Source organism: Marmota marmota, unplaced genomic scaffold (assembly GCF_001458135.2).
Source record: "Marmota marmota marmota unplaced genomic scaffold, marMar, whole genome shotgun sequence".
NCBI lineage: Eukaryota > Metazoa > Chordata > Mammalia > Rodentia > Sciuridae > Marmota > Marmota marmota.
Genome location: NW_026000211.1, coordinates 945,450 through 960,937, shown reverse-complemented (window position 1 = coordinate 960,937; position 15,488 = coordinate 945,450). Strand labels below are relative to the sequence as shown.

The 15,488-nt window shown below is 33.3% G+C and overlaps 1 protein-coding gene across 4 annotated transcripts in view; it reads left to right on the top strand.

The window, feature by feature from the left end:
* Tnks (tankyrase) overlaps positions 1-15,488 on the top strand; it is a 194,093-nt gene that overhangs the window by 27,717 nt on the left and 150,888 nt on the right. The window contains exon 1 of one of the 4 annotated variants that reach the window (XM_048791786.1): positions 323-618. The exons of the other annotated variants lie outside the window; for them this stretch is intronic. Within the exon in view, the coding sequence (XP_048647743.1) occupies positions 516-618 (103 nt within the window). The 5' untranslated portion in view covers positions 323-515. Of the gene's footprint in view, positions 1-322; positions 619-15,488 lie in introns of those variants that run through there. 4 annotated transcript variants of the gene reach the window in all.

Genomic DNA, 15,488 nt, shown 5'->3' with positions numbered 1-15,488 from the left:
GAATAGTTAGCATATATATGTAGGACGATTGAAGGGATCAGATGAGTACCTAACTTAAAAATATCCCTCAGGAAAATTAATTAAAAATTAATATGGAAGAGACTTTCTGGAGTCCCCAAAAATAATTTTTTTGAAAGCAAAATTTCAATAAATGAATAAAAACAATATTAGTAGCCTTAAAGATCAGATTTGGGAAATATCCCCCAATATAGGCAAAAATGTTAACACATGAAAATCAGGAGGAAGACTATAAATCCGGAAAAGGTAACACTGTTTTAAAACTCTACATGTTATAGGAGTTCCAGAAGGAAAAGAAAAAAGAACTAATGGAAGAGCTCAATAATAATTAAATGATAAGGAAGAAAACCCCATTTAGATGTTGAAAAGGCTTAAGGAGTTTCATACTGCATTGATAGGCTACATTGAAGAGGGGCCATACTGAAGTTGTCTGGGGAGAATCGCTGCCTACAGAGAGGGGAAAGAAAATCATTTACAACATTGAAGGCTTGAATGCAATGGAATACCTTCCAAAGACTGTTAGAAGAAAAGGATTGAACTGCAGCTCCCTTAATAGAGAGCAGTTCTTCACCTTTTTGAGAGTAAGAAAGGCTGAATGTAGTAAGTATGTTGTTATATTAGGAAACAAAGCTGCTGTTAACTTGCTTTCTTTCTGCACACTTTTAAACACTTTTTGTTTTCCTTTATCTTGTATATGGACTTGTGGGATCTTAACTCTTTTTCTTACTTGGAAGTCCAAAATTCATACTGCTTTGTAAAATTTAATAGGACTTAAAAAAATAGATAGGTTTTCTAGGATCAGTGGGATTATATCTTAGTGGTTAAAGTCAGAGACCAGGGTCCTTGAGTGAGTTAACATCTTTTGTTATTAAAATAGGGGTAAAAATTGTATGTCTTCTAGTTAGGGTGATTAAGATAATACAAGTAAAGCATCTTCATGTAATATCCCTATATGATATATAGCGTAATATCAGTATGGTAATGCCCAATAGCTTATTGTTGAAATAACATGATTAGAAATAATTTTCCTGTTATTACATGATATTCAGTTGCTTTTATATTTACTGAAAATGCAAGAGAAAATGAGATTTGATGGTATTTTTCTTAAAAGTCTATAAGCATATTGGTTTATTTGAAGAGATTAGGCAAACTATGTAAAGATAGTATCATTTAATAACATAATTAAAATTAAGTTGGTTATCTAAATGAACTAGTGAAAGCAATTAGCTGTAATTCTCATTTTCCCATCTCAGTTCAGAACTTCAGTTAATTATTTAACATGTAATAGGATTTCTGCCAGTTTTTTTCTCTCACTTACAATTTAGGAATTCTTTCTTATTAAACAGTTTTCCCCTATTCTTCCCCTTTTAAATTGATTCTCTCTCCTTCCCCCATTTTTTTTTTTGGCCTTAGAAAATAAAGGGCATACCTTCAGCTTTCAATCACTTACACAGGTAAAATTTGCGTTCATTCAATTAAATGTAATATGTCCACTGAGGTGAAATCTTGATTAAAAATAAGTTAAAACACTGTGATAATATATTGCATACATAGTTTATATATATATATATATAAATTTATGTATTTTCATGTGTATATACATCTATGAAATTAAGTGGCAAATAATCTAATTGATTTGTTGATTTGTGGGCTGATATAATATGGAATTATCAGCCTTGATGAACTTTGCTTTTAGGGTAGTTGAGAACCATTGCCATCTGTTATGAAAAGCAATCAAGTAGAAGCCAGAGCACCTGGAGACTACCTTTGCATCTTCCATTAGCAAGCACGTTGGTTGGGGATATATTATGGGGCAGATTATTCTCTGTACCTTAATTGCTTTGATTAGCAAATAAAAATATCTTGCTGGGGGCTGAGGCTGTGGCTCAGTAGTAGAGTGCTTGCCTAGCATGTGTGAGGCACTGGGTTCGATTCTCAGCACCATGTATAAGTAAATGAAGGTCTACACATCTAAAAAACTATTAAAAAATATCTTGCTGGAATTTTATAAAGACATTATGAGATGTTGAAATGCTATGTAAATTTAATGTGGTTGTGCTTTTAAAACCTTTTCTGATTGTAAGAAGGGATATATTCAGTTGACTTTTCCACATCAAAGATTCTTCATCTGTAGATCCAAACAATTGTAGATTGAGCATGTTCAGGGGTAGGAGGAGGATTGCCTCTATTTAAACATGTAGATTTTTTTTGGTCATAATTTCCTAAATCATATTGTGTAACACCTATTTACATAACATTTACATTGCATTATTATAAGAAATCAAGACATGATTTAAATAATAAGGGTGGTAGTTTATATGCAAATACTATGCCATTTTTATATGAGTGACTTTATTATTCAGGGATTTTGATATTTTTTGGTGTAGGGGTTGTCCTGAGGCCAATACCCTGTGAATAAAGAGGATTACTATATGTGGCAGACAGAATAATGGCCCAGAAATGTCCACATCTTATCCTGGGAACCTGGGAATATGTTACTTTACATGCAAGTAGGAGTTAGGTTATAGATGGAATTATGTTGGTAATCATTAAAGAGTCTGCTTTTTTTCTTTTGTTGCTTGTGCTTTGGTGTCACATTTGTGACTACATTGCAAACTCTAGATCATGAAGACTTTTAAAATTTTTTTTATTTATATATGACAACAGAATGCATTACAATTCTTATTACACATATAGAGTACAATTTTTCATATATCTGGTTGTATACAAAGTATATTCACACCAATTCGTGTCTTCATACACGTACTTTGGATAATAATGTTTATCACATTCCACCATCATTTCTAACCCATGCCACCTCCCTTCCCATCTCACCCCTCTGCCCTATCTAGAGTTAGTCTGTTCCTCCCATGCTCCCCCTCCCTACCCCACTATGAATCAGCCTCCTTATATTAGAGAAAACATTCAGCATTTGGTTTTTTGGGATTGGCTAACTTCACTTAGCATTATCTTCTTTAACTCCATCCATTTACCTGCAAATGCCATGATTTTATTCTCTTTTATTGCTGAGTAATATTCCATTGTGTATATATGCCACATTTTCTTTGTCCATTCATCAAGGGCATCTAGGTTGGTTCCACAGTTTAGGTATTGTGAATTGTGCTGCTATAAACATTGATGTGGCTATGTCCCTGTAGTATGCTGTTTTTAAGTCCTTTGGTTATAGACCAAGGAGAGGGATAGCTGGGTCAAATGGTGGTTCCATTCCAAATTTTCCAAGAAATCTCCATACTGCTTTCCATATTGGCTGTACCAATTTGCAGTCCCACCAGCAATGTATGAGTGTACCTTTTTCCCCACATCCTCGCCAACACTTATTGTTGTTTGTCTTCATAATAGCTGCCATTCTGACTGGAGAAAGATGAAATCTTAGAGTGGTTTTGATTTGCATTTCTCTGATTGCTAGTGATGATGAACATTTTTGCATGTATTTGTTGATTGATTGTACATCATCTTCTGAGAAGTGTCTCTTCAGGTCCTTGATCCATTTATTGATTGGGTTATTTGTTTTTTTGGAGTTTAGCTTTTTGAGTTCTTTATGTATCCTAGAGATTAGTGTTCTATTTGATGTATGAGGGATAAAGATTTGCTTCCAAGATGTAGGCTCTCTATTCCCCTCATAGATTGTTTCTTTTGCTGAGAAGAAACTTTTTAATTTGAGTCCATTCCATTTATTGATTATTGATTTTAATTCTTGTGCCACAGGAGTCTTATTAAGGAAGTTGGGGCCTAATCCCACATGATGGAGATTAGGGTCTACTTTTTCTCCTATCAGATGCAGGGTCTTTGGTTTTATTCCTAGGTCTTTGATCCATTTTGAATTGAGTTTTGTGTGTGGTGAGAGATAGGGGTTTAATTTCATTTTGTTGCATATGGATTTCCAATTTTCCCAGTACCATTTGTTGAAGAGGCTATCTTTTTTTCACTGTGTGTTTTTGTCTAACATAAGATAATTGTGATTTTGTGGATTAGTCTCTGTGTCCTCTGTTCTGTACCATTGGTCTACTAGTCTGTTTTGGTGCCAATACCATGTTTTTGTTATTATTGCTCTGTAGTATAGTTTAAGATTTGGTATAGCCATGCCACCTGCTTCCCTCTTCCTGCTGAGGATTGATTTAGTTATTCTGGGTCTCTTTATTTTTCCAGATGAATTTCATGACTAGTTTTTCCTAATTCTATGAGGAATGTCATTGGGATTTTGATTGGAATTGTATTAAATCTGTATAGTGCTTTTGGTAGTCTGGTCATTTTGATAATATTAATTCTGCCTATCCAAGAGCAAGGTAGATCTTTCCACTTCTAAGGTCTTCTTTGATTTCTTTCTTTAGGATTCTGTAATTTTCATTATAGATCTTTCTCCTCTTTTGTTAAGTTGATTCCCAAGTATTTTATTTTTTTGAGGTTATTGTAAATGGGGTAGTTTTCCTCGTTTCCCTTTCTGAGGATTTGTCACTGATATACAGAAATGCGTTTGATTTATGGGTGTTGATTTTATATCCTGCTACTTTGCTGAATTCATTTATTAGTTCTAGAAGTTTTCTGGTAGAACTTTTAGGGTCTTCTAGGTATAGAATCATATCATCAGCAAATAGTGCCAATTTGAGTTCTTTTCCTATGTGTATCCTGTTAAATTTCTTTTTTTTCTGTCTAATTGCTCTGGCCAGTGTTTCAAGAACTGTGTTAAATAGAAGTGGTGAAAAAGGGCATCCCTGTTTTGTTCCAGTTTTTCGAGGGAATGCCTTCAATTTTTCTCCATTTAGAATGATATTGGTCTGGGGCTTAGCATAGATAGCCTTTATGATGAGGTACATTCCTGTTATTCCTAATTTTTCTAGTGTTTTGAACATGAAGGTGTGGTGCATTTTTTCAAATGCTTTTTCTGCGGCTATTGAGACGATCATATGATTCTTTAAGTTTATTGATGTGATGAATTACATTTATTGATTTCTATATGTTGAATCAACCTTGCATCCCTGGGTGAATCCCACTTGATTGTGGTGCACAATTTTTTTGATATGTTTTTGTATTCGATTTGCCAGAATTTTATTGAGAATTTTTGCATCTATGTTCATTAGAGATATTGGTCTCTGGTTTTATTCCTTGGTCTTTGATCCATTTTGTGTTTGCCTGATTTTGGAATCAGGGTGATATTGGCCTTATAGAATGAGTTTGGAAGTGCTCCCTCTTTTTCTATTTCCTGAAATAAATTGAAGAATATTGGTATTAGCTCTTCTTTAAAGGTCTTGTAGAACTTGGCTGTGTATTCATCTGGTCCTGGGCTTTTCTTGGTTAGTAGACTTTTGATAGCGTCTACAATTTTGTTGCTTAAATTGATCTGTTTAAATTGTGTATCATCCTGACTCAATTTGGGCAAATTATATGATTCTAGAAATTTGTTGATGCCTTCGAAATTTTCTATTTTATTGGAGTAAAAGTTTTCAAAATAATTTCTAATTATCTTCTGTATTTCTGTAGTGTCTGTCGTGATATTTCCTTTTTCATCACTATGTTAGTAATTTGAGTTTTTTCTCTCCTTCTCTTCGTTAGCATGGCTAAGAGTCTGTCAATTTTATTTATTTTATTCAAAGAACCAATTTTTTGTTCTGTAAATTTTTCAGTTGTTTCTTGTGTTTCAGTGTCATTGATTTTTAGCTCTGATTTTAATTATTTCCTGTCTTCTACTGCTTTTTGTGTAGATTTGTTCGTTTTCTAGGGCTTTGAGATGTAATGTTAAGTCATTTATTTGTTGACTTTTTCTTCTTTTAAGGAATGAACTCCATGCAATGAATTTTCCTCTTAGTACTGCTTTCATAGTGTCCCAGAGATTTTGATGTGTTGTATCTGTGTTCTCATTCATTTCTAAAATTTTTTAAATTTCCTCCTTGATGTCTTATGTAACCCATTGTTCATTCAGTAGCATATTATTTAGTCTTCATGTGTTGGAGTACCTTTTATTTTTTATTTTATCATTGATTTAGAATTTCATTCCATTATGATCTGATAGATTGCAGGGTAGTATCTCTACTTTTTTATATTTACAGAATTGCTTTGTGGCATAATATATGATCTATTTTAGAGAAGGATCCATGTGCTGCTGAGAAGAAAGTGTATTCTCTCATTGAAGGATGACATATTCTATATATGTCAGTTAAGTCTAAGTTTTTGATTGTATTATTGTTCTGTAATTTCTTTGTTCAGCTTTTGTTTGAAAGATCTATCTAGTGATGAAAGAGGTGTGTTAAAGTCACCCAAAATTATTGTGTTGTAATCTATTTGACTCTTGAACTTGAGAAGAGTTTGTTTGATAAACGTAGATGCTCCATTGTTTGGGGCTTATATATTTATAATTGTTATGTCTTGTTGGTGTATGACTCCTTTGAGTAGTATGTAGTGTCCTTCTTTATCCTTGTTGATTGACTGTAGCTCGAAGTGTACTTTATTTGATATGAGGATGGAAACCCCTGCTTGCTTCTGCAGTCCATGTGAGTGGTATGATTTTTCCCAACCCTTCACCTTTAGTATGTGGATGTCTTTTTGTATGAGCTGAGTCTCTTGGAGGCACCATATAGTTAGGTCTTTTTTTTTTTTTTTTTTTTTTTTTTTATTCCAGTCTGCTAGTCTATGTCTTTTCATTGGTGAGTTTAGGCCATTATCATTTAGGGTTATTATTGAGAAGAAAGTGTATTCTCATTGAAGGATGAGAGAATGGTATGTAATGTGACTTGTTTTCTCCTCTGATTAGATTTTCCTTTAGTGTAATCCCTCCCTCTGCTGATTTTTATCATTGTTTTTCATTTTCTCTTCGTGGAATATTTTGCTGAGGATGTTCTGTAGTGCAGGATTTCTAGTTGTAAATTCTTATAACTTTGTTTATCATGGAAGGTTTTTATTTCATTATCAAATCTAAAGCTTAATTTTGCTGGATATAAGATTCTTGGTTGGCATTCATTTTGTTTCAGAGCTTGGTATATGTTGTTCCATGATTGCCTGGCTTTGAGGGTCTGGTTTGAAAAATCTGCTGAGATCCAAATTGGTCTCCTCCTATATATGATCTGAATCTTCTCTCTTGCGGCTTTTAAGATTCTATCCTTATTCTGCATGCTAGGTGTTTTCATTATAATGTGCCTTGGTGTAGATTTGTTGTAATTTTGTACATTTGGTGTCCTGCAAGCCTCTTGTATTTGGTTTTCCAATTTGTTGTTCATGCTTGGGAAATTTTCTGATATTATCTCATTGAAGAGATTGTGCATTCCTTTGGTTTGAAACTCTGTGCCTTCCTCTATCCCAGTAACTGTTAGATTTGGTCTTTTGATGCTGTCCTATAATTCTTGGATGTTCTGTTTATGGTTTCTTACTATCTTAATTGGGTGAGCAACTTTATTTTCCAGATTGTATACTTTGTCTTCATTATCTCATGTTTTTCTTCCAAATGATCTAGTCTGTTGGTTATGCTCTCTATTGAGTTTTTTATCTGGTTTATTGTATCCTTCATTTCAAGGGTTTTTGATTTTTTTTTTCAGAGTCTCTTTAAGTAATCTTTTGTTACCTGTATTTGCTCTCTTATCTCTTTGTTGGAATGATCAATTTTTGCCTGTATTTGCTCAATTAGGTCATTCTTTAATTCACAGATCATTTTAATTATGAACCTTCTGAATTCCTTCTCTGACATTTCATCAACTTCACTGTCCATGGGTTCTGTTATTATAGTATCCTGGTTTGTTTGGGGCACTTTCCTCCCTTGGTTTTTCATGTTATCTATGTATCTTTCTTTTTTTCAGTGTCGATCTGAGATATTACAGTTTCTACCCTATATTCTTGAAGTACCCATGCAGAATGTCTGCAGCTCACCTTGATGTTGGGCTTCCAGACCCTGTTGGGTGTCCCTCAATGTATGCTATTGCAACTAAAGGTGTGGCGGCAATAGCCAAGGTACCTCGAGAAAATAGTTGATGTAACGGATGTCTTACAGAGATAGGACTGAAAGGGTGGGCCTCACACTTTCTTTGGGATGCCTGCTCTGAGATTCAACTGCTTCTAGGCCCTGTCTATTGTCAGAAAGTTAGGAGCTACTGCCTGGGGAAGGCTATGGTGATAACTGCAGTGTCCCAAGACAAAAGTGAGTTAGGCTTTAGTCTCCCAGGTATGTCAGGGGGTGAACTTGGACCTACCCTGGTCTTGGGTCCTGAGGAAGTTGATGTGGGCAGATCTGGGCCGGGCCCGGGCTCCCTCATATTCGACTGGTTGAAAGGGGTGGTCCTGTGCTGGAGGCTGGGCTCAAGCGGGTGTGCCTGCTGGTGGAGGGATAGACCCGGGCCTACTGTGAGCCTGGGTCCTGTGCAGGCCAGTGTGCATGAAGATTTAACCCTATGTTTTTTCTTATAATTATAAGTTTGAGCTCTTGGTGTTTGATCTATTGATATATCACATGATTGGATAGGTTAGCTTCATTTGTTTCCTTGTGGCTATTCAGTTTTCCATTCATTCCAGTATAATTATCAAGGAATGAATGGAAAATTGAATATTTACTTTTTTAAATCATTCCTTGATAATCTTTTTTAATAATGATGATAATGATATCCTAATAATGAAACTGCCATTTTATTATTTCTGCAAGTGTGGTAGTAATTTTATGTGATTCTTTGACCTGTTTAGCTAAAATGTAGTTATTTGAGTCATTTCCTTTTTGTAGGGGCTCATTTAGGTAACAGTATGTATGTGTATTGTATGTGTATTAGTGGTTCCTATTTTCTTGTATAGTATTCCATTGTATGGATGTGGCACAGTTGGTGGCTCTTTGGATTGTTTCCAGTTGGTGGCTCTTACAAAGCTTCCTTCTGGGCTGGGAACCACTGGTATGTGTGTCTTGGTGTAAACCAATTGTTTTTTTTTTTTTTTGGATTGATCCCTAGGGATGGCTGGGTGGAATGATAAGTGTAGTTTGGATTATAAAAGAAAATGCATTTTCTTGATGGCTGAACTTGTTCAGCATGTACCTACTGGGATTTGAATACATTCTTTTGTAAAGTGTCGGTTTAGATCTTTTGACTGTTTTGTTGTTTGTTTTGATTTTTCTTAATGAATTATGAGAATTCTTCTTGTAGTTTGTCTGTGGTGTTTATTGGATGGGTATATCATGAAATAATTTCTCCTAATCTGAATTTTGTCTTCCATTTTCTTAATGGTATCTTTAGATAAGCAAATATTTTTAATTTTGGTGAAATCTGAATTTATCAATTAAAATACGAAAAGTTTACCAGCATGGGGTAAGGTCATATTTATATTTGGCAATTATACTTACATTAAAAGCAGTTTACAGTGATATAAGATTATAGTTATAATTATATTGCAAAAAATGCAGAAAAACAGTTTTTGGTTTGAAAGTAATATTTCATTGCTTGAAACCATTTCATAAATGAAGGATCACTAATACTTAAATTTTTTTTTTTGGTTCATACTTTCCTTTAATGTCTTCTGATAGCATCGTGAACATTATCTGCTTTTCCAGAGTCAGAAGACACATAGATATCCTTTGAGCTATTTCTTCATGTTATTGGCTTTGGTGGAATTCTTACAACATTTCATATACCTACAATATTAAAAGATGAAAAATGTTGTATCAAAGACTCCTATACATATGGTTATAGTCTAACCCTCTAGTTCTCATTGGCATCTAAAAGTGGATGTCAACCCTCTGTTCACTGAATATATTTGCTCTTTAATGCAGCTATAGGACCAGTCTTTTAAGCTGAATCAGAAAAAGTGTGAATTTAAGTAGATTTCAAATTGGTTTAAGTTCCTTGTTATATGTTCCAATAATACTGTTTTTGAATCTTGCTTGATAGGTTGCTTGATAGATAGTAGATTGTTTGTTAGATTGTTGTTAGATTCACAGATTGATTGTTAGTTCTTAGAATGAAACCTCTTTCTTGTAGTCTCATTGCTTAATATTATTATCTAATCATGTACTTGAGAAATTAGTATGGAGTGACAGCAGTTCACAAGAAGATGATTTTTTTTTTCATTAGCATGCATTATAGATAAAGAAACTAAGTAATTTTCTATTAGGTAATATTTTGAATTTAACTTGAAGTGGTGTGAATTGCCATATATCAGATATTCTGTGTTCATATACAGGTACAAAACACATTTTACAGTTGGATATGAATTATTTAGATATCAGGCATTTGTCAAGTAACTACTTATCTTTCATCAGGTTTCCTTGAAATGTTGATTCCAGGGGCTGGGGTGGTGGCTCAGTGGTAGAGTGCTCACCTAGCATGCAGGAGGCACTGGGTCCAATCCTCGGTGCCACATAAAAAAAAAAAAAAAAAAAAAAAAAAAAGTAATGTATCCACCTAAAACTAATGATTGATAAATAAATATTTTAAAAAAAGAAATGTTGATTCTAATTGTGCCTTGACTTTTGGCTATAATGGATTTTTCTGGAAAGAAACTTTCTGTGAAAAAAACTTTTTTGTTATTACTTACAGATCAAATCTTTTGGGTTGCCTCTCATGGGAGATGAGTGGAGATAGGAAGGTAGAAAGGAAAAGGTAATGGTGGTAAATTTAACCAAAATTGTTGTGGGTAGATGATATTAGTAAAGGATTTTCCCTTGAGCTATCTCAAAGCACTTAGCCTAGTTAATTTCATTAATATTTATGTCCTTTGCGTGAGATTGATGATTCAGATTAATTTTGCAAGTGAGTAAAGAAGAAAGTTGCTCTTCTGCCTACAGTCTGTTGAGCTGATAAAACGTTGTTATAAAAGAAATGTCTGGATTGAGAACTGAAGTTTTTGTCTGCTAAATTTAGAGATGATTTATTGAGTACATTTTAAGCATAAGAAGTTAATTTCATTTTGCAAGTCTGCCAGATTAATTCTTTTTTCATTCTTTTTTAGTTTAGCTTTTAAACCACCTAGTATTTAGCACATTTTAAAGTTAGAAAATAATCTTTATATAGGCTTTGTAAAAAGTATCAAAAAATTCAATGTCTACTAAAATTTAAACCTACTTTGTACATAAATCCTAAGGTAATACCCTTCTCATAATTTTCTTATAATTTTGCTTTATATATGTTTTCTAGAAAAGCAATTTTTATTTTTCCACTATGAATTCTAGTTTAAGTTATCTGACACTTCTATGGCTACCTACCCATATATCACTTTATAATTGTTGCAAATTTTGTGCCAAACTTTTTGCCAAAGTGGGATGTGATCATTTTTTTTTTTTTTTTAATTCTGCTGGTATTACTTGAAACTAATTTGTTACTAAGCTGGCTTTGGTTCAAGATTAAGACTCATACAACACTCGTGAATATACATTAGTGTAATAGTGAGAACTCTGAGGTAAAATACATTATCCATCAGTGAATTCATGCCCTGGAACTGGGAGTGATTGGGGATTGGGATGGGCAGAAAGGAAGGCTATTGTTTATCATATTGGAGAGTGAAGATGTAGAAATTTCCATTAATATAGAAAGTTTGATTAGTGCTGTTAGACAGTGTTCACAATCCATTTTACATAAAATGGGACCATTCCATGCATTGTTTTATTCTCCCCTTTTCACTTTGTTTTAAACATATTTTGTTATCACTGAATGTTTTAATATAATTTTAAAGGCTTCAAGAATTTTATAAAAATAATGTTTATTTTTTTAAAATCAGTTTTCTGTTCTAGAGCAGTTAGGCTAGTTCTGGTTTTCGTTATTTTATAAACAGTACTCTAGAAAATTAATTTTCTTTGAATGACTGTATAGTTACTTAGTTACTCTAGGAAACTCATGGAAATCCACAGCTTCTTAATAAGGAATGAAGAGGTTTTAGCTACTGGAAGACTCCATTAGGGCTCTTGATTTAGTCATTCACATTATCTTTGCATATATCATCCATAAATGAACTACGTTAAGAATAGATAGTTCTTTTCCCCCAACTTCCATATACCTTGCAAAGATTAGTTTAAAATTTTAGCAAAGCCTTAAATATGATTTCCTTGGTCTTATTTCATTATTGTCTTCTTTCTCCTTTCCTGCCAGAATACCTGCATTTTGCTTTTTTAACATTAGTTTCATATATAAAAACTGAATTGGAATCTTATAAATAAATCTCAGTGTAGCATTTTCATAAAAACTAAAAGTTGGCAAAGTTCTGTACTTGCATTCTTAAAAAGAGAAGCCAGGGTGTCAGTGATTTTTCTCTTCTGAGATAATCTCCACTGGCACTGAGCATCCTTATCTTGATGATTTGTCTGCTTTTCAAGAAGGTTAGAGTAGTTATACATTTACCTAACAAATTTGATACTATTATTGTAGGCATATTGAATAATGGTGGTAAATATACATATAATACACAAACTCAAATACACATATGTGTATAGTTTTATATTTGTTTATCATATTTTAGAATTCTTGGAAATGTATTAGTATGAATGTCTTCACTCTCTTAAAGCCTTAAGAAATATGGCAAAGCTACTTAAATTAGTAGGAAAGAGTAACTACCCCCTCCAAACAATAAGAATAGAAACCCCTCATACATACATTTTTTTACTTTAGATTGACCAAGATAGTTCAAAACAATCTGTGGGTTTCAGTGATGCATGACTTAACGTTTGGGCTTTTATTTAATGGTATTTGAGAAAAATGGCTCATGTAACCAGTCAATTCTTACTTTATGTGGTAACCATTTTATCTGAGCTATTTTCTCACTTTTTACAGTTCCACAATTATTGAGATTTCAGAGGCAGGTCAGTTTGGAGACAAAAGATTTTAGGGAGTCCTCACTAAATTAGAAAGCTGTGAAGTATAGTATAGTTGTATTTATAAGCTTAAAAAGTATATACTTTAAAACAAATCTTGGCTTTTTAAAATCTGATAATCTTTTTCAAATTGTGTGAGTGCTAGACTTTTCATGTGTAAACAGAATCCAGGATTAAAAATGTGCACTGTTGTTTGATATTTTGTCACCATATATGACAGTATAAATAAGATTTACAAAACAACAATAAAACCTTCCAAACACTGTGTATCCAAATATTTGTTTATTTGGGGACCTGAAAGTTTCTAAATTTGCTGTTGTGCAGATTTTGTTTTGCCTGTTTAGGGCACAGCTTTGAGTGTGATCTTTTGAAAGAATATGCTCAAGTATGAGGATTGAGGGAACAAGAGCAGGATAGTTCCAGTGGGTCTCCTTAAGAGAACACAGGCTGTCATGGATGTTAGTCAGAATTATGATTTCAAGTGTTCCCACAGGGGTATTGTTTGATAGGGTTGTTAGGACGAGGACATTGAATATAGGAATAGTGGATATTTATAAATGTGTAGATATGCCTCTTAGAATTCATAAAAGGAGAGGAAAGGTGAAGTTATAGTTCTGGGATAATTTTAGTTTGCACTTGTATAGAATGATCAAATAATTTAAATGGTTTTAGAATTATGTAAGAAATCTAGTTTTTCACTTAACAATTGTGAATTTATACAAGTAATTTAATTGCTTTTTTGTCTCAACTAAAATGGGCACCATGTCTACTGTGTAAGGTTATGTAATGTTAAAGGAAATAACACATCTAAAACAATCAGAGCCACAGTAAATGTTTGCTTGCTTGCTCTTGCTCTTTCTCCTTGGATGAAACAGATATTTGCATAGATGACTTTGGTATTCTGACACAAAGTGAACACCCAGAAAAAGCTTAATGACTCATTGACATTTACCCATATACTGTTATTTGTTACTATCAATGTGAATTAGTATTATGCCCTTTCTTTTATAACCTTTGTAATTTTATAAACTTGAATTGTGATTTAGTAAGACATGGGATAAGGTCCCCTTTTATTTTTTAGATTTTGACTTAATAGACATATTACATGTAATATTATGGAAAATTATTGATACAACAATTTCCCCATGAGTATTTCAATATTAGGAGAATAAAGTTCTGGTTTGCTGTGATCAAGTATAAAGTGAAAGCTTACTAATATTAAAGAGGTATGAACAATGGTTATTATTTTATAAAGCAAATGATTTATGGGTAAGTAGTTCTCTTTCAAGTGACAGAGGGCATTATAGTAGCTGCTTCTGAAAATTATAACCCATTAGGAATGACAGGAAGGGAAAGGACAAAGGAGAAACTTCATTAAAAGAAAAAAGGCACTTTTTTTGCTTTCTGGTACTATGTCCCTAGCTTGGTCCTCTTTGCCCACATTTCCATCATGATGTTCTGCCTAACTTCAGGCCCCAAGGAATGAAGTTGGCCATCTGTAAATTGAGACTTCTCAAATTGTGAACCCCCAAATAAATTTTTCTCCTTTAAAATAAATTTTTAAAAAAGGAAAAAAAAAAAAGAGCATTCTTTTCCTTCTTGAAGTTGGGGGATGGATGTGAGGTAAGATCTGAAATACATAAGTGAATACTACTATTAAGAACAATGCAAATAGGTAATTTATGAAATACAATAGAAAAACAAAACCGAGTTTTAAAAATTACTTAATTTTATATCGACAATTTCCCAGAGAATGGAAACTCCTAAAATTATATTTTATGTCTCCCTCAGATTCAAATTACAGTATTGTTTTGAGGTTTCAGTCTGTTAAGTGAGTTCTCAGAGGCATGGGAAAATAATAGTAATGGTATAATTTCTTAAGAAATCAAAGTTCAAACCGGGTGTGGCGACACACACCTGTAATCCCAGTTACTTGGGGAGACTGAAACAGGAGGATCACAAATTTGAAGTAAGACTAGGCAACTTAGCAAGACCCTGTCTGAAAATCAAATAAAAGGGTCTGGTGATGTAGCTCAGTGCTTGCCTAGGATGCGCAAGGCCCTGAGTTCAATCCCTAGTACCATAAAACAAAAACAAAACTAAAGTTCAAAGCAGAATCAGAATATTAGGGTACAAGTTTAATCTTGTTTCTTTGGGGAATGTTTTAAAATATGTAACATTAAACCTTGTAAACTAGTAATATTAAAAGTGTTTTCTTTGATCTCAGAGTAACACATAGAAAGTTTAGAACAGTAGGAATTCCTTGAGGACTTGAGAGAAAGGGTGGTTATGAGCATTTTAGTCAAGAATTCAGAAAGTCAAGTTAGGAAGCATCTTTATGTGCAGTCAGTCCTCCCCTTAGGAGCTGGAAAAATTCTGTGATCCTATTTTAAACTCACATGGTCAGGTTGTAAAGATACTCACTTTAATTCTTAGGTTTATTTCTTTTAGCTGAATCTAGTCAAGTTGTAGAGAAAGCAGTCTCCCTCAAGCTTGGTTCACATTAATTTATTGTTCCTCTGGCTGTTACCGATTTGTCTTTATTTTAATTCAACAATTTTTTTTTTTTTTAGCTGTTTGTGATTCTGTTTTTGAGGCAGGTGAAAAGATCCCGATTTGGATAACATAGGGTGTTTATTGAGTTCATTTAATTATAATAGCAGTTCTCTGAATTAGGTAACATTATATGAAAGAA